General features: G+C 42.8%; 1 protein-coding gene across 2 annotated transcripts in view; it reads right to left on the bottom strand.

Annotated features, from left to right (window-relative positions):
- Positions 1-27,423, bottom strand: part of WDR26 (WD repeat domain 26) — a 119,172-nt gene that overhangs the window by 39,992 nt on the left and 51,757 nt on the right. Inside the window, exons 4-5 of one of the 2 annotated variants that reach the window (XM_089685070.1) lie at positions 8,937-9,011; positions 1,813-1,949 (exon numbers count right to left, since the gene is read on the bottom strand). In XM_089685070.1, the coding sequence (XP_089541196.1) occupies positions 1,813-1,949; positions 8,937-9,011 (212 nt within the window). The remainder of the gene's footprint in view (positions 1-1,812; positions 1,950-8,936; positions 9,012-27,423) is intronic. The other variant, XM_089685071.1, reaches the window with a different exon arrangement.

Raw genomic sequence — 27,423 nt, forward strand, 5'->3', positions numbered from 1 at the left:
TACAACTTACAGCTTGGTCACTGCACAACATTTAAGTGTTTTGAATAGACAAGCTACTGACTCATCCAATGCAGCGGCTGCTGGTCAAGGTATCCCAGTGATTTCTAGTTGCATATCAAGTTTTATAGCCAGCTAAAGTGGCAAATTCTTTAGGTATCTACAAAACTGCCACAGAAAACAGACTTGTAGCTGCCACAAATCTCTCCAAACAGAGTTTTGGTTGTGAAGTTGCCCCTACCATTTCTATCTTGCTGGAATATTGATCACTCCACCTGTATGTGTGAGTTTACCTGCAATATATGAGACTGTTGTGTGCAAAAACATGGACTGTAGAAGGACTATGGAAATTAAATGAAATTAAAATTATTTTGCAAAACTTTATTTTTTTAATTTCCAAGCTACTGCAATGCTTGAAGGGGGGGGAAAAGGTCAAAATACAAAAACGGTACTCTCTGGGACTCAGATGTCTGTTCTCACAACAGGCAAAGTAAGCCTTCCATGTGTGATGGTAGATCGTGCAAAAGCAAGATGGGGAAAAAGTGAGTCAGGAGATACCCCTATTTTTCAGGGCCTTGGTCTCAAAAGGTCTATTACAACCAGCAACTAGAGAAGCAGGGTGGAATAAGGGATCCTTGTGCCAGCAAATCTGGTCTGTTCGGAAGAGGCCAAGGCTCATCTGCTAGGAGTTTGAGTACCACACTCTTATGGGCCAAACTGATTCAATGGGGATCACCGAATCCTTTCTAGCTCTATCTTGCACAGCAGTAAGATCTCAGAGTGAACAGACCACTCCCCTGGTTGGTCTAGGCATCAGAGGCTTAAGAGGTCTGCCACTTGGTCCATGCCAAGAATATGGACAGCAGAAAGTGTTGTAATGTTATTTTCCACCCAGGCAGGTAACAAATGTGTTTCTCTTAGGGCAGTGCACCTTCTGGTGCCACCCTGGTTTATGTAGCCCACTGCTGTGGTGTTGTCCACCGACAGTGACTAGGTGACTAGGGGGGTCCAGTGTTGCAGAATTAATTTGATGGCTTTCACTTCTAGAGTGTTGGTGGGGAGTCTGGACTCTTTAAATTCCTCTTTAAGTTAACAAATTAAAGTATTTTTTTCACAATTTTATTTTTTTTTTACATACTGACACTAGTGCAGTACAGCATATTATATGACTGGTGTGGTGGTGATCATAGTGATCAAGGACATCAACTGGTGACATTGCGGGGGGGGGGGAATTTAATTTAATTTTTTCGTAAATAATTTTCATCAGTAGTTCCTGTAACCCACCCTGTACTACTCTGGTCTTGGGGAAGATGGGAAATCATTTTTTTTTTTTTTTTAACACTTTGATTGCTGTATCTGTAATTGGCTACAGCTAATCACAAGGTACAGAGTGCGGTAATTGACCCAGGTACCTTGTGATAGCTGTGGGCCATTCACAGCTCACTGGTATTGGAAGCAGAGCTGTTGACATTGTGATCCCACAGGGTACTGGGAGCCCTTAGTCATCTCTTAACCTGTGCAGGCTGGAAGATGTACATGTGTTAAATGTATAATGTACTCTGGACGGTCAGCAAGCGGTTAACCTTTACAGCAATCTTCATTTTAGGGAAACACACTTATAGAGGTAGTACTCCATTGTAAACATTGTGATAATGGCAAAAAAGCACCAACTAAAATAAACCACCAGTGACAAACAAACTAGAAATTTACACTTCAGATGATTTGTTATAACCCGAATGCTGCGTTGTGTTACCCATTCATTGCATATACACAGAGTGCCTAGAGCTAGTGGATGAATGAACAACAACCTCTTACCCACTGAGGACATGAATCCTCTCTGTATTGTATTTCAGTGGTGTCAGCTCACAGCGTAAGACTTGCAGTGCTTCCAGGACTTTGCCGTCTTCCAAGTATTCCAGGTACTTCTGCTGCAGCAATAAGAACTTCATCCGCTGGAGGAAAGGAGGACAATGATGATTACAAACAGCAATGCACAACAGACAAAATATAAAAAAAAGGTGAGGTGTGAGCAAAATACCTGTCAAAGTGGACCTTGCCTCAGATATTCTTACACTAAAAAGATACTACCAACTTGCCCATTTACGGCAATAAAGGGCAACCCTTGTACACTTTATACACTCCTCTCCAACACTCCACCCCACTGCTCTGCGACCACTACTGCAAAATACCTTGTGCTTCTGGGATGAGGTGCGGAGCAGGGACCACTTGAGCTACTGTGATGCAGAGTTCAGGCATAGAAGCCAGTCGCTAGACCCACATACTCCCACGACGAGGGAGGCGATGTCACAGCAATAGCAGCATTGACACCAGGTGTTTTAGCAGGCAACTGTGAAAGAACAAGCCCAATCACAATAATCCCAATGCACACGTTCCTGACAGTGGCTGTTCAGAATTGCTGGGTACTGCAGTGATCACAGGCTGGAAAATATAGACTCAGTGTGAAGAAAGGTCACCAGCACACCAAGGATTCCTCAAAGAGGTAAGGTTTTGTTCCAAGGTCACATAGCGCTGAGGCAACGTTTCGGAGCCACGCAGGGCCCCTTCATCAGGCAAGTGACAGCCCCGTGATCACTGTAAAACACTCCTCTCCAGCACTCCTCCCAACTGCTCTGTGACCACTATAGCAAAATACTTTTCATTTTTGGGATTTGGGCATGGGGGGCAGGGACCATGTGAGTTACTATGATGCAGTGTTCTGGCATAGAAGGCAGTCAATAGACCCACATACGTCCAGACGACAAAGGAGGCAATCAACAACAGCGTTGATACCAGGTGTTTTGGTAGCGATTGAGGAACACGCAATGTGGAGCACTGGAGAGGACAGTGTAAAGTGTTCAGGAGTGTGGGCTTTACAATGTCATTTTGCTTAAAATGAGCAAGAGGATAGTGTCTCTGTATAGGTACTCCAAAGTGCAAGTATATCATTTACAGGCTATAACTGCATCTTCATCCCTCACTTATGACTTCACAGAAATCCTATTGCCAGGCCATTCATTTCAACAAAAATCTTCCCATAAGATACTTGCAGGGAAATAACAAACATGCATAAAATGTTAAATGCAAGTCATGGTTCACACTGAAATGAAGTCGCATGATTTCAAAGTTCAATCCAAAGTCAGATGGCAGTGAGACTTTGGGTGCAACTTCATAGACCTCTGTGCGACTTCATGCACAGATATCCATGCAAGACACTTAAAAAACTACAAAAGTAGTACAGGAACTACTTTTCTAATCAGTGCGACTCCAAGAAAGTTAGATTAGAATGGTTTCATTGCCGAACATTGGATGCGATTCCTCATGCAATTTAAAACTGTCAAATCGCATGACAATTTGCATCAGTGTGAACCAGCAGTAAAGGTCTCCTTTTGGTGTACATCAAAAAGGCTGGAGACTGCTGCTGGGTGCCGCCATCGTGGATGTGAGGTCAGTAGTCCCAGCATACACAGAGCCATCACCCAAAAGACACTATAACATTCCCTTTTTGATCCTGCTACAGCAGCTACATAAAAGTTAATGAAGGGAAGTGAGGGGTGGAGGAGATCAGCTAGCAAAAACAGTAGAGACTGCCAGAGGAGAAGAGGGCTATGACATGCAAGTAGTCAAATTTTCTAGCAAGTTCCAATCCATCTGTTGGCAGTTGATCTGGAGTCCCTTTTACGTGACCCATCCCTAAAGAAGCCACTGTCAGCTATTTATAAAGCAATGCTACCTACAATTCACATAGGTCTACATCCCTTACAATTAAAATGGCAGGCGGAGATTGCAGAGCTTGAGGGGGAGGATTGGGAAGATGCTTGGGACTACCCCTTTTGCACACTTAGTGGCCACCAGAGACAAACTGATACAATTTAAAATTTTGCATATGGCCTATTTAACGCTAGCCAGGCTACATAGAATGTTTCCAGAAGGGGCATCCAATTGTTGACTCTGTGGTACCGCCTCAGAGAACTTCATCCAGAAAGCAGAGGTGAAGGGACAGAACTAAAATATATGGAAGGAGATCCAGGAGTTTATCCGCTCCCTGAAAACCATAACCATTCTGCAGACGGTGGATGTGTGCCTCTCAGACCTGATCAATTCTCTGGCTCATACCAGAGCTGTTAGGACGCTCCTTGGTCTATTACTCTTTATGCAAGAAAGACCATTGTTCTGAACTGGGAAGGCGGCCCAATCCCCTTCCTTAAGTTATTGAAAGACACTGGTCAATTTTGTGGTGCCATCCTACAAATGGACATATATATCAAGGGGCTGTCCGAAAAAAAAAAAAAAAAAATTAAAGTTTAATAAAATTTGGGATGTGTGTTTAGTATCCTCCTTTACAGTTTTGGCCGATTTAAGGTGAACTGAGACGTCCCCTTTACTTCTGCTTGTCTAATGCTTCACCATCCTCCTGACCTTTCCAATGATCCCCAGGGTTTCCTGAATGCCTCCAGGAAGTAATGCCTGGACCGGAGTACCCTCCCAACATATATCCTTTTTATTCTCCTATAACTGCCAGGACCTCTATTTAGCCGTATATAATACCTAACCAATGTCATTTGTTACAGGATTGTGTGAGCTGTAGTTCATTTTTGTTGTTTTGTTCTTAAGATTGTACCAAGTGAGCTGAGGAATGCCCAGAGGCTCTGTTTTATACCACCTTTTAAAACAAACGCAAATAAAAATTAAAAAAGAAAAAAAAATCTACCAAGTTACATAGTTAGTCTGGCTGAAAAAAAAAAAAAAAAAAAAAAAAAAAGACAAAAATCCATCCAGTTCAACCAAAAAAGGTTATAAATCCTATACCCACAATTGACCCAATGGAAGGCAAAAAAACCCCAGCAAAGCCTGATCCAATTTGCTCCTGCAGGTGAAAACAAAAAGTTGTACTCCCCTTAGTATGTATGATGCATGCATATTCTTAGCCCAAAAGTGCATAACTTTACATTTATCAACATTAAACCTTATTTGCCACAAGTTCAATGGCATCTTGCAAGTGAATACAAGTCTTTTATGGATTTCATCTCTTTCAAGTACTTATATAGCGCCCTCAATTTACACAGCGCTTTACATATATAAATGTACATTCACATCAGTCTCTGCCCTCAAGGAGCTTACAATCTAAGGTCCCGCACATTCATACATATTATACACATATCAGGGCCAATTAACCTATCAGCATGCCTTTGGAACGTGGGAGGAAACCAGAGTACCAAGAGGAAACCCATTTGGCAAAGGGAGAACAAACTCTGTGCAGGTAGTGCCATGGTTGGTATCCAAACAGACCACCCCAGTGCTGCTACATAAAAGTGCTAACCACTTAGTCACTGTGTTTAACTTTTGGAAACAAGGAACACTGCAAGTAAGCATCTAAAAAACACTTGACTTTACCTAGTGCATGTTGGCCAAGATGTGCTGCTTAATTTAATCTTTTGCGCCATGTAACACCAGTATACAGGGATATAATATTTAATGGGTGCAAATGCCCCACCCTCCATCCCACCCCCCCAAACCACACAACCCCATCCCAAATCAAATCCTAACAATATAATGGGAGACAATACAGTAACAATACAGTTCAATACAAGAGGGATAGGAGGGCCCTGCTCCTCGGAGCTTACAATCTAGGAGGATAAGTGAGTTTTCAAAGATTACCTAAAGGCAGACAGGGTGGGTGCTGACTTGACATACTAGGGTAGGGAGTTCGAGGATGGAAGAGGTTCTGGAGAAGTCCTGGAGGCAAGCATGGGAGGAGGTGACAAGGGAGCTAGAGAGTAAGATGTGTTGGGAGGAGTGGAGCGGATATCTGTGGATGAGGTTGGTGATGTAGCTGTGGGCAGTGTTGTGGATGGCTTTGTACGTGGTTAGTATTTTCAATGTTATACATTGGGCTAGTGGAAGCCAGTGAAGGGATTGGCAGAGAGGGGCAGCAGTCGCTGCTCAGTTGGTAAGGTGTATAAATCTAGCAGCAGCATTCATAATAGACTGGAGGGGGGATAGCTGGTATAAAAAGGTAGGCCGGTAAGGAGGGAGTTGTAGTAATTAAGGTGGGATATAAAAAATGCGTGGATAAGTTTTATGGTGTCGTTAGGAAGGGGCGCATTTTGAAAATGCTGTGGAGGTTGAGGAGGCAGGATTTAGCCAGTGATTGGATGTGGGACCCGTAAGGAGAGGTCAGAGTCTAGGATTACACATGGCACCCTGGCATGTGGGGAGGGTTCAAAGGTTGTGCGGTTGATCTAAAATGGTAAAGTCATGAGGTGAGGTGGGGGGGGGAGATGGGGAAATCAATGAGGAGGAAATATTACAAACTTGTTTTTAGAAAGATTGAGTTTGAGGAAACGGTGTGACATTTATACCGATATATCGCTCAGTAGATTTGTGATATGTGAGGATAACGAGGGTGTAAGCTGGGGAGTGGAGAAATAAACCTGGGTGTCATCAGCATAGAGGTGGTATTGGAAGCTATGGGAGGTTGTCAACTGACCCAGGGAGGAGATGTAGAGAGAATAAGAGGGGCCCAAGGACAGAGCCTTGGGGTGCTCCAACAGATAGAGGAAGGGGAGCGGAGGCGTTGGTGTTGTAGGTTACGCTGAGATAGTTAAGAGGAGATAGTTAAGAGGAGAACCAGGGAAGAGCAGAGTCAAGGAGGCCAAGGGAGTGGAGTTTAATGAGGAGAAGCGGGTGTTTGTGTTAAAAGGCAGCGAAAAGGTCCAAGTCTAGGTTCACACCTATGCAGGTTGCATTTGATCCGTTTCTGCAGTGCTTTTTGCGCTTACAGTTTTGCAAAAACGCAGCGAAAATGCAACAAAAACGTGATACATGCTTTTCTGCAGTGTTCCCACTGAAGTCTATAGAACCATAAAGGCAACGTTTTGCGCTCAAAAAAGTCCCTGACCCTTTCCAAAAAACACACGGGTGAAAAACGCTCAGATGTGAACATGTCCCATAGGAAATCATGTTAAATGGACTGTACTGTGTTTCTGCAAAAACACTGCAGGAAACGTTTAGGTGTGAACCTAGGGTAAGAATATAAAGTAATGGCCATTGGTTTTAGCAAGTAGTAGGTCGTTAGTGACTTTAAGCAGTTTCAGTGGAATGTTGAGGACGGAAGCCAGACTCTAGGGGATTGAGAAGGTTGTTGTTGGGGAGGTAGCAAGTATGGGGGTAACCAGTGCCTGTCTGAGTAGGGAGGGAAAGGAGCCAGTGGAGAGGGGGAGGTTGATGTGGGTTAGAGAGTTTAGGATAGAGCAGGAAGGAGGCCTTCACAAATGTGAGGGGACAGTTGGTGAGGTGGGCCTCGGAAAGGAGTTTGGCAACGTCCTCAGTGGCAACAGCGTCAAAGGAGGAGAGTATTCAGTGTGGTGTTGGACTTGGTATGTTGGTTGGAGGAGAAAGCTTGCCACTGGAGATCTCATCACAAATTTTGTTGATCTTGTTCCTGAAATGATTGGCAATCTCCAGGGCAGTAAGTAAACTGGTGGGTGGAGGCAGTAGGGGGTGAATATGCATAAGGGTGCATTCACACCTGTAAATGCACCCTACCAGCGATTGGATGCAAGCATCCTAGTGGGGGTTCCTGTGAACAGTCAGCTCCATTGATAGCAATGGGAGGCTGCTGGTTTTCGCACCTAATCACAGCCACACATATAGGGGGAGATTTGCTAAAACTGGAGCAATCAGAATCTGCTGCACATGCGTGTGATCGGCTCTGGACACAGGCAATCGGAGTCCAGGGCCGATCACTCACATGCAAGTGGCAGTGATTAGCTGGGAAAGCAGACCGTTTTATGTGGTTTTCAATGGGGCTGCATACTTGCATATAAAAGCAGGAATCCAGGCTGGGGTTCTCGCATCTAATTGCAGCCAGGATGCATTCAAAGGTGTGAATGCACCCTAAATCACAAGGCAGAATTAGATATCCCTTGACAGTAATAACAGATATAGATTCCAATGCTACGTAAGCATTTGCCTGAAGTTTGATATTAGGATGCTTTCATACACGAGAACAACTTTCTTTGATCCCTGTATATTTCTTGAAGTCCATCCATTTGCTTTTAAAGATTGCTCAGCCTCGTTAGCATTCAAGCTAGACAAGAAAACAAGGCTTCTGATTATGGAGTTAAGTAGTGATTCTGAATGTTCACAGTTCACTTTGCTAATTTATACATCTTGTTAGAGACTCTGACCCATCACATGGCCTCATTTAATGTTTCATTATCTGCTTTTGTAGCTTGTACACAGAGATCTCAGACAGATTAAACTAAAAAGGGATAAATAATAGAGAAAAAAAAAAAAAAAAAAAAAAAACGAAAGACAATGCACAGTTTATCCCACAATGCAACAAGGATATTTTCAGACCAGTAAGAGGCTTTGGCAACATATTACAAGTTTAATTTTAAGTCACACAGATAAAAATCAAAGCAACTATCAGAGCAGCCAGTACAGCCAACAAAGTGTATTTAAAGCAGAAATGAAAATGAAATACATGATATGCAACTTTAATTTTGCACTTTTTTAAATTTAATTTACTTTCTATAATTTTAACTGGTGAACCTGCCTGTGAATGCACTTCTTGCTTCAGGGTGCAGGGTCACCTAGTGCTGCGCACATTCCCAAGAGCTACAGGCCAATCGTGCCAACAACACTTTCTGCCTTCACTGAGCAGCAAGAGGCATGATTTACAGCAGCTCTGAGGGCTGTGCAATGGAGGCAATGGTGCACGAATGCAGAAGAAGCTGTGTATACTGTAATATACTAGCAGATAACAGCCTTCTAAATTACCTAGCCCTATAAAAGGATTCTCTGAGACACAGAGCATCTCGGCATCAGTTCTACCTAAACTAAAACAAAATGACGCTTGTGAACACACTTCGTTTCCTTCCTTATTTCCTAAAATATCCACTATTTTCTCCAATATGCATAAAGAATTCACTCACCCGGATGACATCCGTAGTGGGGCAGGATGAGGAGGAATGATCACTCCCCGAACCTCCAGCAGCAGGACGACATGCCTGTGAAGAAAAATTTACTTTCTTTAACCAACAGGCGTTCATGTTATTGGTGGAGCCGCCTTTGCTCGAAGAGTAGGATTACATTTTGTGAAAGCATACCCATACCAGACAACACAAAGTACATACAGAAGTCAGGTCACTGACATTCCTCTTCTGGACTCAAGTGCATCAAAAGAAAGCCATGGCCTTTTTACAGTTTTAGCTATACAATGTCAATGGGATCACAGTTCACATAATCCTACCAAAAAGATTAAAAGTTGAATACCAGATAAACTACCAAGGAGAGTGAAAGTTGAATATCAGATAAACTGCTAAATACACAGACAATATGCATATGAGAGTCACCTGCCAAAGGATTTGAAATTTACATTAATTTCTGAGATTTGCACAGCCATCCTGTTGTCTGTTGTATTTAAGTAATTCAACTGTCTGGTCCCTCCCCAGCCTGTGATTAGACAGTGAAGGGAACGGCATAAAAAGGAAAACAGAAGTTTCCACAAATGCTGCACATCACACAAAGCCTGACTGTATCTATAGTAAAAGTATACGCAGTCTGGACTCCATTGTCTGAAGGACAAAGCGATCACAGATCGCGCCCGATGCCCACCCCAGAAGGGCGATGTTCTGGGAGTACCATCCATGGACACCCTCCCAGAACTAGCTGACCGCGCTGTAGCCATCTTTTGGCTATAGCATGGTCAGGAACTGGGAAATCTTTATTAAAAATTAGGGATACATCTCCCTAGCTCAGTCAACTCTATTAAGACAGACCTTCAACGCCATATGCTTTCTGCTGCCCCCACCATCATAAGACATTGGCATAAACTGATCCGCCCTCTATGACTGAATTGGGTGTGAGAGATGAATGAGATTAAGGGACCTTGCATACGGGCTCCATAATTTACTGATGTTTACTCAGGAACTTGTGATGCCTTTGTGCAAGGGGCATAAACCGGTGTTCTTCATTGCTAGTAATGTGGCCCCTTGCACATGGGCGACACAAATTCCTGAGTAACCATCAGTAAATTATGGTGCTCATGTGCAAGGGGCTTAAACAAGTAAACACGCGAATAAATTACTGCGCTTACATGAAAAATTTTCTATTTGTTTTATCTATGCCGATGCTGTACATCAAGTTTGTACGGGGCTTTATCTTTATGTTTGTATGTATATAATAAGCAGTTTTCCGCATTGTACTTTCTAACATGTGGTGCAGTACGGTGGTGTGGTTGCTGAGCCATTTATTGGACTGTCTGTCCATAAGAACAGTAGAAGAGCGCAGGACATTCAGCCAGAGTATGTTGATTTATGGGGAATATAATTACCGTATTTTTCGCTCCATAAGACGCACTTTTTCCCCCCCAAAAATGGGTGAAAAGGTCTGTGTGTGTCTTATGGAGCAAAATATAGAGCAAAATATAGAGCGACCGACCCGGTATTTCCGCCGCGTTAGAATACCAGGCCGGCCGCTTGGTTCTACTTTGCAGAAGAACCTGTTCCTCGGTCCAGCGGTGTCCTGCTTTCACCAGCCATCTTCTCTCGCCGGCATCTTCAGTGTGGTCACCCGGCTTTGACAGCTTGTGCTGCACTTTTTGAATGGCCACCTGTAGTCTTCTGGGACCTGTCACGTGTCCCACAAGACTACGGGGAGGACAACTCCACTTAAGTGGGAGTGGGTACCTGTCAAATTTGGGTACCCCCCCCAAAGCTCCGCAGTCTCTGGTCATCTCCTGTACTATGTCTGCAGTCCATTGGTTCAGAATATTTTTCTTGTTTTCCTCCTCTAAAATCTAGGTGCGTCTTATGGAGCGAAAAATACAGTATATCTGTCTCTCCTTCCTTTGTTTGTCAAAAGATATTATGAGCAACAGGGGCTGTTGGCTATGGTTAATATCTAGGAGACTGGACTATTTTAGCCTAGGGACTCCCGAGGTGGTGGACCTGAGGTGGTGGTTGCCTGGCAGTGCTCTGCTCTAAAACCACTGTATGCAATAGATAATACTGTGAAGCCGTGTAGTGAATTTTAGATTGGGCGCACATGCGCTGTACTTCCGCCGTGTCTGACCAGGGCGGAAGTGATGTAGGATTGTGTATGCGCAATCTTGTTTGTGGATGTGGTTCACTTCCACCCCGTGGCTATCAGGGCGAAAAGTGATTAAGGGATCCATGTTGTGTTTCCGGCAGATGACGCCATTTAAGCGCCCCGCCACATGCTGCTCTTGGAAAGCACTGCGGCGGGCAGATTATGATATGGAGTGATCTAGGAGATATGAGACAAACTGGCTGACATGACAGAGGAGATATTGGGGGATTCTTGAGCATGGCTTTTCTTTGTTTGATTACTGGAGCCACCGATTTAGAAGATATCTTGTACGGATATATGTGGTCATTTAAAGGAGACTGTTCATATTACGAAATATTGAGGCTTGGCATTGTACCTTCTATGCACGTTCTCTTGCCTTATTAGCAATATTGGGTGGGTGTTTGGGAAAGGCTTGCCAGATTTATTTGAATACTTTAAGAAACGGATAATTCCATATTGATTTTTATGTATTGTATTTAGATTATATTGTTGAACACATCTATGGCATATATCTGGTATGGACTAATCTACATACGAATATAACTGCTACTTGTCTCCTGAGTGACCTATTGTCGCTTGTGGTTTGGATGTACCATCCCTCTCCTTTATCTTCCCCGTCACTGGGATGGTCTCTTTGATCTTTGGTAGAGGATACCATTTGATTTGGGACATTGGGAGGGGCTTTGGCTATGGACGCGCATTCAAGACCACTTTGTTGACTTCCTGTGTGGGTGCTGTTGCCCCGCATCACCGTCCATGACGATATGTGAGTTTGCGGAGAACAGTTTTCTTTTTTTTAAGGATTATGGTGTTTTGTGAAACATATTATACGATTAATGATTTAGATAGATATATATATATATATATATATATATATTTTTTTTTTTTCTTAGCAAAGGCATCTGATCTCTTTTCCTCCAATTTTTGGGTTCTGAAGAAGCCAACAAGCGAAAAGTGTCAGCCTTTGGGGGATATCATGCTATAGAAGATTATGCCGTTACTATTTGGGCTGGTTAGCCATGCATTATTTTTTTACAATGTCATTGCAAGATGCATTTCAAATAAATATGTACATTTATAAATACGAGTCTGTCCTATACTGTACCAGTAAAGTCCCATGTTCTTTTTTTCCTTCTTACCCATTTTGTTTTACTGCTCTGTACTCAACACTGTATTACTGACTCAGCTGCGTGCATTGTCCCATAGACAACAATGCATCTCATTTCAGATCAGTAAAAAAACTCAGCATTTTTTACTCCCGTGTGCAACCGGCCTAAATCCATGCAAGAGATGATGCAGAGAGAGGAGGCACAAGTCTGGGCCTTATCCAGTTTTCTGGTTTCAATGGGACTACTTTCTGACCTCTGCAGAATTCTCCCAGTATTTATAATCTCAGAGGTAATACTTAAAGCAGAGTTCCAGCCATTTTTTTGTTTATTAAAAGTCAGCAGCTACAAAAACATCGTTTTTCTTGTCCACGGCGCCGGCATCTCTACTGTGGGCACTAGGCTGTGACAGCTTGCGGCTTCACGAGTCGCGCTACTCTTCCTAATTCGTCTGGCAGACTTCTGGGACCTGTGAAAGTTCCCAGGAGCCTGTGGGAGGAAGGAGGGGGCCGAACTTCCGGCTCACTGCGCCAGAAGTGGGAGTGAGTACCTGTCAAAAACAGGTATCTGCTCCCCCCACCCCCCAAAAGTTGCCAAATATGGCAGTGCAGGGAGGAGGCGGCAAATAAGCGGATCTTCCGCTTTTGAGGGGAACTCCGATTTAAGGGTGGTTCACACATGGAAAACAGAACGAGGACAGCGTTAATGTGCGATTCAGTGCGATGAGATTCAGCCCATTCATTTAAACTGGGCTAAAATTGCAATGAATAGCACCAAATGTGGTGCACCCACTAATTTTAAAAACACTGCAACCAGATCTGGGACAGGCAAATGCAATGTGTTTGCGAGTTGGGGAGTGTTGAAAAAAGTGCACAGCTTACTTACATCCAAACATCATCTCAATGGTGAAGGGAACACCATGGTTTGGGCTTACTTTGCTGCCTCAGAGCCTGGACCAAATTGCCACCAGAGGGGAAATGAATTTCTAAGTTAATCAAAATATCCCAACAAGATGTCAGGGTGGCAGTTCACTAGCTGAAGCTTGGTAGAAGTTGTGTGATGCAGCAGGACAATGACCATAAGTATCAAAGTAAGTCCACCAGAGGCTAGCTTCAGAAAAAGTGTGCCTTTTGGAGTGACCAATCAGACTCCAGAACTTAACTCCGTAGAACTGCTGTGGACTGACCTCAAGAGAGCCATTCTACAAATGTGTCTGAGCGGAAGCAGTTTTGTGAAGAGGAATGGTCCTACTGAACGTTGTGCAGGTTTGATCCAGAGCTACCACAAAACACTTAAGTCATTGCTGCCAAAAGAAAAGGAGCTTCAACCAGCTATTAACTCCAAGGTTCACTTATTTTCTCCTCCCACACTGATGCTGAATGTTTAGTTGGTGTGTTTAATAAAAGACACAAAATTAGAACTGATTGTTATCAGTTTAAGCACATTGTGTTTGTCTGACTTAGATGAGGATCAGATTACAATTTATGGCAATTTACGTCAAAAGCCAAAATTACAAGGGGTTTATATACTTCTTTTGCCACTATATTTAACCATTTCCCATCTACAGGATCATCATATAACATTCTTGGGTTGCAGTTGTTACCACAGGATTAAACTTTTCAGCGGTCAATTCTCTTCAGAGTAGAAGCACTCAAATCACCTCTACAGCAGGAAAAAAGTGGACCCTGGGACTACTCTGGCCGGCAGCATCTAATGCACTGCACAGAGAGAGGAACAGATATTGTTCCTCCCTCTCTGCGAGATCAGAAAATGGAAGCAACAAGGATTTTGTCATTTCCAGTTTGGTTTGATTTAAACAAGCCATTACTGGCTTGTGAAAGCATCTGAACTAATAGACCCCAGATCTCTCCATAAAGAGGATCTGTCACAGCCCATGCTATCACAAGGGATGCTGTTCATCCCTGATAGCAATAAAGTTGATTTAAAAAAACAAAACAAAAAACACAACGTTCATGTTTAAAAAATAAATTTAAATTAAATAAAAAAATGTAATGCCCCCTCTCGAAAGTATGTGTAAACGATGATTGAACCACACGTGAGGTGTTGCCGCAAATGTCAGATCGAAAGCAATAATTCTAGTGCCAAAATTTCTGTGTAAAAGCCTTTGCAGGTTACCAGTCTGGAGTTAAAGTGTCGCCTATGAACAATTTAATGGAACGTAGTTTTCTGCCATTCCACAGGAATGCACAATTTTAAAAAGTGACAGGTCTGGTATTTACTCATCTTTTATATTTTTAAAAAAAAAAATTGGGTACTATATTATGAATGTGTTCACTAAAATTCATTAAAGTGTATTTTTACAAAAAACTATGCAAATACCATGTGACAAAATATTGCAACACCCACCATTTTATTTTTAGGGCCTCAGCTTAAAAATGATTTTACACGTATGGAGGGTTCCAAGTAATTTTCTTCCAGAAAAAAAAAAATTAAGTTTTTACATACCAGAAAAATGTCAGAATCAGTCTAGTAGGCAAGTGGGAAAAAAAAACAAAACTGAAAAAACACACCTTGCAGAACTTCAATTTACAGGCCAAAATGTGAGCCATTTAACTTTCACTTTGGCTCAAATTTCAGCCAGTCCCTTGGTCTAAACTCGAGGTGCAGGTGGCCTTGTCTGCTGCTGCAGCTCTTGAAACTAAACAACCCGCAGAGCAGATTTTGCCAACCATACTGTCTAGCATGGATGGAGGAATCGATTGATTTTCTCCTGTTTGGCCAACAGCCCAAGACAGAAATCCAGCCATGAGTAGCCAAGCTTTGTCTAAGCAGCTTTGGTGGAACTATAGTTGTCAGCTTAACCAAAGCTCCTAGTTTGTATTTTTCTCAAACTTGGAGGACCAGAAAAAGGAAAAAAAAAAAAAAAACACACAAAAACACATTCACTTTTAAAGCCTTGGGAATAGAGGAAAATTCAGCCTAAGGAGAGTTTGACAGTCTCACAGTGTCTGCTGAAGGCATAAAGATTATGGGCCTCTGTCTGTAGAGTGACCTGGAATGCGGACAAGAGCTGGAGGAAATTAAACAATTACCCGAGCCAAACCGCAGAGAGGCTAGAACACTAAAAATACAGATGAGTGTTCCACACAGACCAAACACGATGTCAAAAGGGCTTTTTTGTTTGTTATGGTTACGGGGACACCATGCTTTTAAAAGGCCACAATTGACAAATGTCTGTGGTGTTACCTCACTTCCTGTGCAGGCCCCCCTCCCCCAACAGCATAGGAAGCAGATCGCATATAAACAAAACTAAACAGCTGGAAGCCAACCTTGCAGTCAGCTGATTCCAGGATTCTGAAAAGAAAAGAAGAAAAAAAAAAAAAACTGCTGAAAGGCAGACTGAAAAGGTCAAACTACGGGACATTTGCCCATCTCTAAAACACCCATAGGAATGAGCTGCATTACCCCATCTTGCAAGTGTTGGTGATTCATGTCTGTCTGTGGGTGCCCATACATGCAGCTGGCTCACAGGTTACAAAACGGAGCACAGGTATCAACTGTTGTCTTTAGCCAGTCCTCTCCACCCGTCAGTCCTTCATTACAGCTTAACTCCAGGCAGATAAGCATGTATAGGGCTCGACAAATCCCAGGTGCCAGGTCGCCATGGCATCTAGAAATTACATCCTGGCACCTGGGTTCGCAAACGGTCTTCCATTAACTTCAATGCAAAAACACCTCCCATTGACTTCAATGCAAAAAACTCCTGTCAATAGCAATCCTATGAACACTTTTCTCTGCATACCACTCTACTCTTGCAAGTCTGGAACGCACCGCTACAAACTCGCACACTTTTCATAATGGCACTCAAAACACAATGCATGTGGATCACATCTGTGCAAACCACCTCAATAAGAACAGATAATATCTAGCCTGTCATGAGAATCTGAGTTTGAAAACGCATCCAGAGTCGCATGTGTGTGAACCAGGGCGCCTCCATTCACACTTGGGCATTTTGGGGGTCGCAGCAGAACCGCTGTGATCGCAAAACACAGGTTTGGGTGCTGGTATCTAAAACCTGGGGTGGTTTTGCCATGATTGTTGTGCAGCAAAAATCGGATCACGTGAAGCTTGTAGCCCAAAAAGTTGCCTTGCCCTGAAAGCTGACAACCCACATTATGCTTAAAAAAAAAAAAAAATTGGCTTGTAACTTTTTTTAGCTGGCTCCTAGATTCAAAGCAAACTTGTCAAGCCCTAGGCATGTAGATCTGTATTCACTACTATACCATTAAAGTGATGAAAGAAAAAAAAAAAGCAAACAAAAAAACAGTGACTCTGTCCCGCAGACCGCTCCCGTCTTTCATTGACAGAGGAAGCCAATGGCTCGGAGACCAGGAAGTGAGGGGAGAGAAGAGCTGTAAACGGGCACAGTGTTGGATAGAATGAGTGTTCAGGTAAGTAAAAGAGGTATACTGATGCCTAAACATGTCTTACTTTAATGCAAAGAATACATTAAAATGATTCTAAAAAGGTTATAATAATAAAAAGCAAACATGTCATACCTGCTCTGTGCAATGTTTTTGCACAGAGGAGCTCCAGTACTCTTTTTGGTCTCCTGCCAGCAGTCATGGCTCCTCCCCCTGCTGAGTACCCCCAATAGCAAGCGTCTTCCTATGGGGGATCTCAAGTAGTCTAGCTCCCGAGCCGCGCTACTGCGAATGGACATTGTCAATTGACACAGAGCACGGCTTGGCTCTGCTCTCTCCTCTGACTAAGATTGACAGCAGCAGGAGCCAATGGCTTACACTAGCAGAGAATGTCCAGCGATAGCCAAGGCTCCTGTGAATCCTGTGGATTGAGATGGGGCTCAGGTAAGTATAAGAAGGGGGAAGGGGGGCTGCACCCTGGTGGTTTTATTTTTATGCGTAGGAGGCATGAAGGGAAAAACCTTCTGCCTTTAGAACCACTTTAAGGTTAAAAAAAAAAAAAAAAAAATGTGTGGGCTTTATTACCACTTTGATTGTATTTGTTTTAAATTTGAACAGCGCAAGTACCTATTTAACTTAGCATATGCCTCTTGCAGTCCCTGTACAAAAGGGATCATGGATCACAGGTCAGTGTTGCAGAGCTATTGTGTTCTACTGGCTGGGATGGCTGCCCCCAGGAGAACACAGTGGTTATACCAAAGTTGATCAATGGATCAACTTGGGTACAATCAGCCAGCAAATACATGGATCAAATCTCAGCCAACTCCTTCTGAACCGGCCGAGATTCCAACAATTTATGGTCTGCTTAAGAGAAACAGAGGAACTAAAGCAAACGCTTTTGCAGAAAGCAAATTTTTCCTGAGAAGTTGAAGGATCACCTAAATGTGATTTGGCCATGGAAAAACAAGTGTGCCTTATAGCCAGGAAAATTGCTAAACAACTACTATTGTAGTAAGTTTGATTGCATTAAACAAGTCCCTGAAAAACCAGGGCATAAAAGCAGTATTAGAAAAAAAAAAAGAAAACACCCCATACGTTACCAACTTAAAAATTGCTATTAAGAAAAGGCATAGAAAATGTATTTTATTTGCAGTGTTTTTCCATAAACTTTTTTTTTTCTTTAAATCAATTGCAGTGTGCCTTATGAACTCGCTAATACATTTGGCTACTTCAGAAGAGTCAGTCAATTACCTAGCACAGCCCCCTTTCTCCTTGCACACAGTCCTCTCATCTTCTGGGACTGTCTTTAATCCACTAAGTGCTGGCCCAGCTACTCTGCCCATTCCCTCACCTAAGGTGTAGCTACTGGGATGTCACTGTGTTAAAGACCATGTCCCAGACAGAGCTTTCTATATTTGAATACCTACAGGTTACAGTCTGCTACCCTGCATATTATTGTCAAGCAATGGATTACCTTTGGAATGGAAATAAATATGACAGGTTTTGGATGTCTAATTTACCTAGGAGTGATGTGTTCCGTTAGCTCCCCATCTCATCTAAGATAGGGGTGTTAGGACTTAAAACTTTACTAATTAACTGATAAAGGTGAATACACCATATTGCCAAAAGTATTGGGACGCCTGCCTTTACACGTACATGAACTTTAATGGAATCCCAGTCTTAGTCTGTAGGGTTCAATACTGAGTTGGCCCACCCTTTGCAGCTATAACAGCTTCAACTCTTCTGGGAAGGCTGTCCACAAGGTTTAGGAGTGTGTCTATGGGAATGTTTGACCATTCTTCCAGAAATGCATTTGTGAGGAAAAAGCTCAAAAATTGTACACAAGCCAGCAGGTGGATCAATCCTGCCTTTTAGTACACAAAGCCACAGGTTTTCATTATGCACTTTTATGACCTTCTAGCTGCCTGCATCCTAACAACAAATGACATAATCAGTTGAGGAGGACATCGGGTACATGCACATCATCCTTGTTTGGCCCTCTCGGTGGTCACATTAGCAGAGTGAGGGAGAGATAAATGAGAGACACACTGGAATACTAGTCGGTACCAGTGTGCACAGGTGTATTTGCTTTCAAATCACCTCCAACGTTGGGTGTACTGGATGCGTGTACAATAGGTTTTTAGATTGGTGGGGGCCTGAGAGTGTGCAGAATTTTAAAGGGTGCCTTCAGATTGTGCAGAACTTTAAAAGGGTGCCTTCACTGAAAAAAGGTTGAGAAACATTGCTTTACACCACTGCATCCGACGCTTGGCATTGCATTTGGTGATGTACACACTCTTGTGCTAATCTGAAGACCACATGAAGCCAAACTTCGTGGAAGCCAAACTTGGAGATCTTTAGCTATTGACTCTACAGTCAGTTGGTGACTTCTGCGCACTGTGCGCTTCAGCATGCGCTGACCCCGCTGTCAGTTTACATGGCCTACCAGTTTGTGGCTGAGATGCCGTTCCCAGTTGCTTCTACTTTGTTATAATACCACTAACAGTTGATCATGGAATATTTAGTAGCAAGAACATTTCATGGATGGACTTCTTGCACAAGTGGCAACCTATCACAGTACTACGCTTGATTTCACCGAGCTCCTGAAGAGCGACCCATTTTTTTTACAAAATGTTTGCAGAAGCAGTCTGCAAGTCTAGGTGTTTGATTTTATACACCTGTGGCCATGGAGGTGATTGGAACACCTGAATACAATGATTTGGAGGGGTGTTCCAATACATTTGGCAATATAGTGAATGTCCTTATTCTGGGTATACTGCTATTTCTTGAGTTATGAAACATCCTGATACTGCCAAGACAGAAATGTGTATTGGGGGGGGGGGGGCATGGAAATCTGGTAAGTTTTTCAGATTGCTCAAGCTTGCAAATATGATGGGTTTAGGAGACTGAAGTGTGGATTTGGCTAATAGGCATGTAGGGGGCTGCATCTACCCTCTCAAGGAGCTGATGAAGAAGGTTCTGGCATCGGCTAACCATTTGTTTATTGAATTAACTTAAGAAGGGAGGGGAGAGGGAAGGTCACTGCAGCTAATGTCTCTTATTCTGACAAAATTGCATGGGTGACTTGGGACCTGAATGACACGTCCGCCGCATACAGTTCTTGCACTGTTTTTATTTGACCCAGCTCTGCAACGTGTCCCAAGAGGATGCGGGGAGAGATGGGGGGGTGAACTTACACTCTAATCACCTAGGCAGTTGGTGCAGCATGGGGAGCTGGTACCTGTCAAAAATTAGGTCTCTGGTACAGCAATACAAGAAACAGACAGTCCCCTTTTACAAGCAGTCAGTGGAGATGTGTCCTACATTTGTTGCGAGTGGACACATGCACCCTTACATTGGTGGACAGCATAGTGCCCTCTTATATAGGTTGTAAAGAGGGGAAAAAAGCCTTCCAACAAAGGCAGTCATAAAAGAAGTGAACCTTACAATGGATGTCAGTGGAAAATTACTCCTAACATTGGTGATCATTGTAGGTGGTAGATGAATCTGCCAATGCTCAGACAACCCTTAGCAACCTGTGGAGGAGCCTAGGAACTTCATTGAATCCTGGCTGAAAAGGCCTGCATTTAACATTAAATGAAACTTTTGTGTACAGCCTCTTGTTCTACACTAGCTAACCAACAGCAGGCAACTAAGTGACAGAACGTAGAAATTTCTTTAAAAAAAGGTTGGCAGAACAGAACGTTGGCTAGGTGCTGAAAAATTACTTCAACGTTCATTTTAAACATCTTCTGATCAATTGACACATCTACATACAATATACACATCAACATATTCATGAATGTCTAAACCATTTTTAGAGCCATACTACAATGGAGATATTAAAGTTAAACACTAACCAAAAACACCATCCATTTTAGTTTTGGGAAGGATTAGGAAAAATAAACACTATAATACAATATAAAAACACTTTTGAACCAGTAATATGTTTGCTGACCACACAGGCCACAGAAAGAAAAAAGAAAAGAAAAAAAACAAAAACAAAAACAAAAAACACACAAAGGCACAAAACCATCCGTGTGCTCTAGAAAAATTGAGATCTAGCACTTTAGACAACATTGTCTTTAGTGCTGTGGAACAAATAGCTAGAATTAGCAACACACATTTGTACTGACACAATGACTAAGAGTGTTCTAGTCACACAAAGGGTGGGGCACTCATTTAGAGATAAATATGAGGTTAATTGTCATTTCACACCAACATTTTAACAATGTTTTCCCCCACCCTGTCATATGTATTGTCACATTTCTGAAAATTAATCTGATAACAGGTTTTAAATAGGGTTTAATTTTTCATTTAGCATGCAAGAACTAAAATCAGATTAGTAATATCCGTTTACAATAAACCAGCCAAATGCAATCCTTGTTACAAACTACTCTGACCCTTTTTTCTATAAAAGCATGGTAAGTAACAGAACCAGAAACACCACCAAACAAAGAGACAAATGCAATCTAAAAACTGGTAGGAAAAAAAAAAATACACATTCTCTATACCATGAAAAAAAAAAACAAAACACAAATTTATAAAGATACTAAAAAGATAAACAGCCGTGAGCACCACTTGGCTCAGAAAATGCAACCTTATCAAATGTAGTCACTTGTCGGGTATTCAGGCAGCCACAGGTGTTGCTGCTGTCTGGATATGAAAGCAATGTCAACGTTAAGGCATTAGTTTTGTTTTTTGTTTTTTTACCACTTACCTGTCGCCATATAGCAGGAGTACTGCTACAGGACACACGCTCGGCGCTTGTCCGGTAAAGCTGACAGGGGAAAGACCTGTATGTAAATAGGTCTCTCTCCTGTCAGCATGGTCATGCAAAACAGACATACAAAACAGCATGTCTCCCTAGTAAAACACAGCACACACCAAAACACACCGCACAGTTAACCCTTTGATCGTCCCAGATGTTAACCCCTTCCTGCCCAATGTCATTCGTAGTGTGTCCGTGCTTTTTATTAGCACCGATTACTGTATTCGTGTCACTGGGGATGTCAGTGGCAGTTAAGTCAGTTCCCACCTAGTGCCAGAATGCCCCCCGCAGTCCCACTGATCGCCGCCATTACTAGTATAAAAATAAATAAAAATTCCAGTATATATACCGCCATTTGTAGACGCTAAAACATTCACTTAAACCAATTCATTTACAAGTATTGGGATTTTGTTTTAGCAAAGACATGTAGCAGAATACATTTTGGCCTAAATTTATCAAGAAATTGTATTTCTTATTGGATAGGTTTTATAGCAAAAAGTCAAAAATATTGTTTTTTTTTCCAATATCGGTCTTTTTTTGTTTATAGTGCAAAAAATTAAAAATCGCAGAGGTGATCAAATACAACCGAAAGAAAGCTCTATTTGTGGGTAAAAAAAAAAAGGGACATAAAATTTCATTTATGTACAGAATTATACGACCACGCAATTGTCAGTTAAAGTAACGCAGCGCTGTATCGCAAAAAATGGCCTGGTCAGTAAGGGGGGTAAATCCTCTGGAGGGCAAGTGGTTAAAGCTTAGTAAAGAGTAGGGAAGGTCCTATTAGGGAGATTTCACTTTCTGCCCCAAAGACAGTGAGAAGTTTGAGGCCATCTCCCCAAAATGAGGGGATATCCTTCAAACTGCTGTGACTAGAACAGATGTCCCCTCAAACCCTGTTTCAGTAAAAACTCATTTTGGATTTCCCATCACTCTGCATCAAGGACAATTATCACCAGGACTAATAATGAAGGTGAATCTCCTCCTAAAACCACCTTAAAAGGACAAGTTCACCTTTGGGAACAGGTTACATGTTCCACCTGTTTTTAGGTTACATGTTACCACTTCTGCAGCTCCGGCACGCTCCGCTGCATCTAGCGACAAGTAGCAGGGGAATTTCTCCCCCCTCTAGCGGTTAATTTTATTAAAAAAAAAAAAAAAGTGGCCATGTGGGGCTCCACCTGCATCATTCATGAGTTCTGTGAGTGGCATGGTGATCAGTGGTGAGCTGTGTCCCTCAGCACCGCAAATCACCGATCAGGGTAAAGAGCCAATGTCCAATCACAGCTGTACACATGTAAACAAATGTCGGGTATCGGCATTTCCTTTCCTCAGCGTTGTCACTATCTGAGGAAAGGAAAGCCGATAACCAGCTTTTCTGTGACAAGGGACATTTAAACTGATAATCAGGGCACTGATCAATGCCCTGATTATCAGTGCTGCCTAATCGAGGAAGGAAAATTACTCATCTGCAAAATTTTATAAATGAAGAAAAAAACAAAACTTTTTTCCATTTTCTAAGTGTTCAGTCTTTTTTCGTTTGTTTAGCAAAAATATAAAACCCAGTGTTGATTAAAATACTCCCAAAAGAAAGCTCTATTGGTCAAAGATAAAAATGTAGGTTCAGTGTTGCATGACCTCACAAATGGCTTGGGCAGGAAGGGGGTGAAAGTGCCCAGTAATTAAGTGGTTAAAGGTTCAATCAGCATGGGGGGGGGAATCATACTAATTACCTTTCAGAAACCCTCACGCTCATCAGCATACTACACACATCCATCAATAGTAGCAAGTGCTGACTAAAGGGCACCTTTAAACCCTGGAAATACACTTTTGGTGATACAAGAGTCTGATGAAAATGAAATATGGAATGTCTATATTCTACCCTACCTCCATCTAGCAACTGGCATTTGCCAAGCTGCCCATCATTCTCATGGGTCCATCTGCCTGTCTAGCAATGAGCTGTAGAAAAGGTTTACAATAAAGGGAACATTGACTATTACAACCAACCTCAAAATAGTTTTACTTTCTAGGTGTAAGAAGTCTTTCTTTGCAAGAAACAGGGTATCTTCATATTAAAAACAGGGATCAAATGCTGCCATCAGGTGATTGGATCCTGGCAAAAAAAGGCAGGAATTCCCCTTCCCAGGCATAGCTGCAGTTTTGTTGCAAGCCATGAAACAAGAAGGGTGGAGTCCGTGTCCTGTGATGTACTCCAAGAAAAGGATTTTACAAGTAAATGAAAAATCCCATTTTCTTTATTGTACATCTCAGGACACAGGGTATTTTCATATCCATTACAATACGGATGTCACAAAGCACTGAGCATTAGGGGAGGGCAACAAGCCAATACACCTCAAATGACCACACCAGAACCTCACACAGTGGCCTGCAGTACCTGTCAACCAAAACTCACATCTGCAGAGGCCCAAACATCCACTTGGTATGAACCGAAGACCAGGTAGCAGCCTTACAAACTTGTGCTACCAAAGCCTGATGCTGAAAAGTTCCAGGAAGTTAACCAGTAGAACTTTGCCCTTCAGATCACAAACTTGGAGAAATGAGCTGACTAACCCAATGAGTGTTTCTAAAAGAGAAACATCAAGGCCAAAAGCGGACGCCTGATTGTACTCTAGGCCAGTCGAAATCAACTCCAGACTGAACAAATGCCAGGATGTGCTTACGAGGATGAAGTCCTTGAACCTCACACCAGGTGAAATAAGTCTTCCAAGCCTGATACATTCTATGAAGTCACCTTCCTAGCCTTCAGAAACACAGGGATAACCAAATCCAATACCCCTGTCTCTCAAGACCCTGGCTTCAACAGCCATGCCATTAAATCCAGCAACTGTAAAAGGATGGAAGAGAAGACTGTCAGGAAGCCAGGTCAATCAGCAGTGTCTACAGCTCAACCCAACAAGATTTTGATGATGGAGTACCACGTTCCCTTGGGCAGGCTGACAAAAATCAAAACCACCGAAATGCCTTCAACCAGAATCCCACAAAGCAGACAAGGTTAAATCCGCAACAAGGGAGACCAAAAATTAGGATGAACCAATCCCATGGCGTCACCAGACCTATCCACCATAAATGCTCAGGAGTTCCTGGTCCTTATTAGGTGAATGTAGCTGTATTAGTGCACTTGCAACAGAAACAACTTTGTATGTTTGTGTTAATAAAGTATCACAGACAGTACTATTTTTCAGGACAAGCTTTCAGAATATGTCCCCTTTTTCATGGTCCAAGCAGTATTAAATACATAAACTTTTAGCAAGCAAAAAAAGAAAAAAAAAGAAAAAAACCCCAACACACACAAATGTACACAGCAATGGTAAAAACTGGGATCGTTGAGATAAGACAGAGCTATAGAAAAGCACAATACAAAAGAATGTGCCCAGTATTAAAACTGCCCAAGCTGCTGTTTTCCACCACCACGTTTTAGCTAACAAAAATGCTTAATTCATAGTTCGGTGATCTGACATAAGCAATCCATCGCTTCTCCCCAATTTGGGAAACTACATGATCGACTGATGGGCATGTATGCTCTGCCTTTTGTTCTTGGCTCTGACCAGCCCAGTGCTATTGATAAATCAGCACAAGGAGACCGGCAGATGCAGAGAACACACAGCAGAAAGGTCCTACAATAGAACTGTACAATTCCAGGTCCGAGTGAAACCCGACGGGAAGATACAGAACTGCACAGTGAGGCAGAGACAAGCTGGAGACTGCTGGGAGTGGGATCCCCTAAGCTTACACATTCTGGTACCAAACTTTATATCCTTGTGGTCATGGTCCCCATCTCTTCATTCAACAGGCCTGAATATTGAGGCTGACACACTCCTACAACCGCAATTGTAAGGCTGCCCCCAGAAGAGCCAAGGAGGCTTCAAATAAGGCCTCCAGATGTTTATCTGAAGCATCCTTAAAGTTAGACTCCAGGAATGAAGCTACTTTGTAAAAAGTGGAGGCTTGTTACGAGTTAAAATGTTACTAAACCCACAACAGTAAAATCAGTCTGTATATGCAGTAAGGCATGCGTGTTATACTCACTGTGGGACCTAAGGGGTGAATCCTCCACATTGTGTAAAAAGGACGTTTGATCCTGTCTTCTCTGATCCTCCCCTTCTTCCACAGTCCCCAATCCATCTGCTGATAGAACAGAGCCTTGGAGGCAAGCTGCACATGCTTAGTTTGGTGTGTGTTGCTAGATTTTTCTTGGGAGAGAGCGCATGTAATCAGCACAGAGCCATCCAGAGGGGTTAAGGGTCCTGCAGCCTCATAGCACAATCCGGGGAGAATGAGAACTCCTCCTCCAATCTGTAACCAGAGCTCTGCTGGACACGGATAGTCACAAGACTACCAAACACTACTTGCCTACCGGCACTTATACCCCCTTCTTTAGCAGGCCAATTTTCAGCTTTCAGCTGTCGCACTTTGATTGACAATTGTGCGGTCATGCAAGATTATACCCATATGAAATTTTTATCATTTTTTTCCCTCACAAATAGAGCTTTTTTTTGGTGGTATTTAATCGCCGCTGGGCACTTTACTTTTTGTGCTATAAACAAAAAGTGTGCAAAAAATTTGAAAGAAAAAAAAAAGTTTTTGTTCCTATTATAAAATTTTTCAAATAGGTAATTTTTATCCTACACTGATGTGCGTTGAGGCAGCACTGATAGGTGGCACTGACTGATGGCAGCACTGCTGGGCACAGGTGGGTGGCACTGGTGTGCACAGGTGGGCGGCACTGCTGGGTGGCGCTGCTGGGCCCCGATCATCCGGGCACTAATCATCAGTGCAAAGGATTATCAGTGCCGATCCCCGCTCTGACAACTGCCGGTTCTCGGCAGTACTTTCCTCACGCTCTGGCAGAGTGAGGAAAGTGCAGCCAAGAACCGGCAATTGCATTTCCCAGTGATCAGCGTGTCATTGGGCACGGCTGATCACATGGTAAAAGGCCACTGTGATTGGCCTTTTACCACATCACGTGATCAGCTGTGTCCATAGGAGATCGCTGGGGGCGTGCAGTAGAGCGCGTTCTGGGAGGACGTCATATGACGCCCTCCTCCCAGAACTAGCCAGCCACAGTGTAGCTGTCATTCGGCTATCTGCGGTTGGCAAGTAGTTAAGCAAGGATGTTGAATTCCTGTAGTTCCGGGCGCCGGGCAGGTAGTTTTTTTTTTTTTCTCCATTAGCCCTGCTGCGGGCAAGCAGCGGACTCACCTGTCAGTGCCAGCCTCTCTGCGCCCCCTTCGTGAGGTTTCCTGGGCTCCGCTTGCCCATCTGCAGGCCTGGCTCGCCGTCAGCTAGAGGGGAGGAAGAAGAGCAGACAAGTCCGCTCCCTTCGCCTTGTGCTGACCCGGAAGCGACGTTACGTCACTTGCAGGTCCCCCGATGAGAGAAAATGTTTTGTTTTTATTTTAAAAAATAAAACATTTACACCCAATCACATACCACCCCCCCCCCCCAAAAAAAAAATATTGAGTCCCCCACATATACGCACGTACAAATGTAAAAAGCATACGCTGGGACGCCTAAGCATGAAACAGTTGATTGCGATACTCATGTCAAATATCGCCACGCACACCAGTATGAGAGCAATAATTTTAGCACCAGACCTCCTCCGCAACACTAAACTAGTAACCTATAAGGAGCTTTGAAAGTGTCGACCTATAGAAAATATGGGGTACTGAAGTTCGTCACCATTTCACGAGCAAACACAAATTTAAGGTTTGACAAGTTGGATATCTATTTACTTGCTGCAACCTCATCTTTTATATTTTACAAAAAAAATAGGGAAATTTATTGCTTTTTTGTGCCCTAAAATTAACTTGCTTGTATTTTTTTTACTAAAATTTTGCGGTAAAATCATGCGGGTTTTATGTAATCTTCAGGCCTAAAATTATTTTTTTAAACCTGTGAAAAAACATAAAAATGGCTGGCAGCGAAAACGAAAAACGACTGGCAGTGAAAGGGATAAAGTATAGTAGTTTTTTAAAAAATTTCCACACCCCTGCTAAGCCAAACGAGGTGCATGCCTCCTCCTGGATTTATCTCTGAAAGGTTTATGGAG

This window comes from Staurois parvus, unplaced genomic scaffold (assembly GCF_062004578.1).
Source record: "Staurois parvus isolate SC_StPar_1 unplaced genomic scaffold, SC_StPar_1.0 ptg000362l, whole genome shotgun sequence".
In the NCBI taxonomy this organism is placed as follows: Eukaryota; Metazoa; Chordata; class Amphibia; order Anura; family Ranidae; genus Staurois; species Staurois parvus.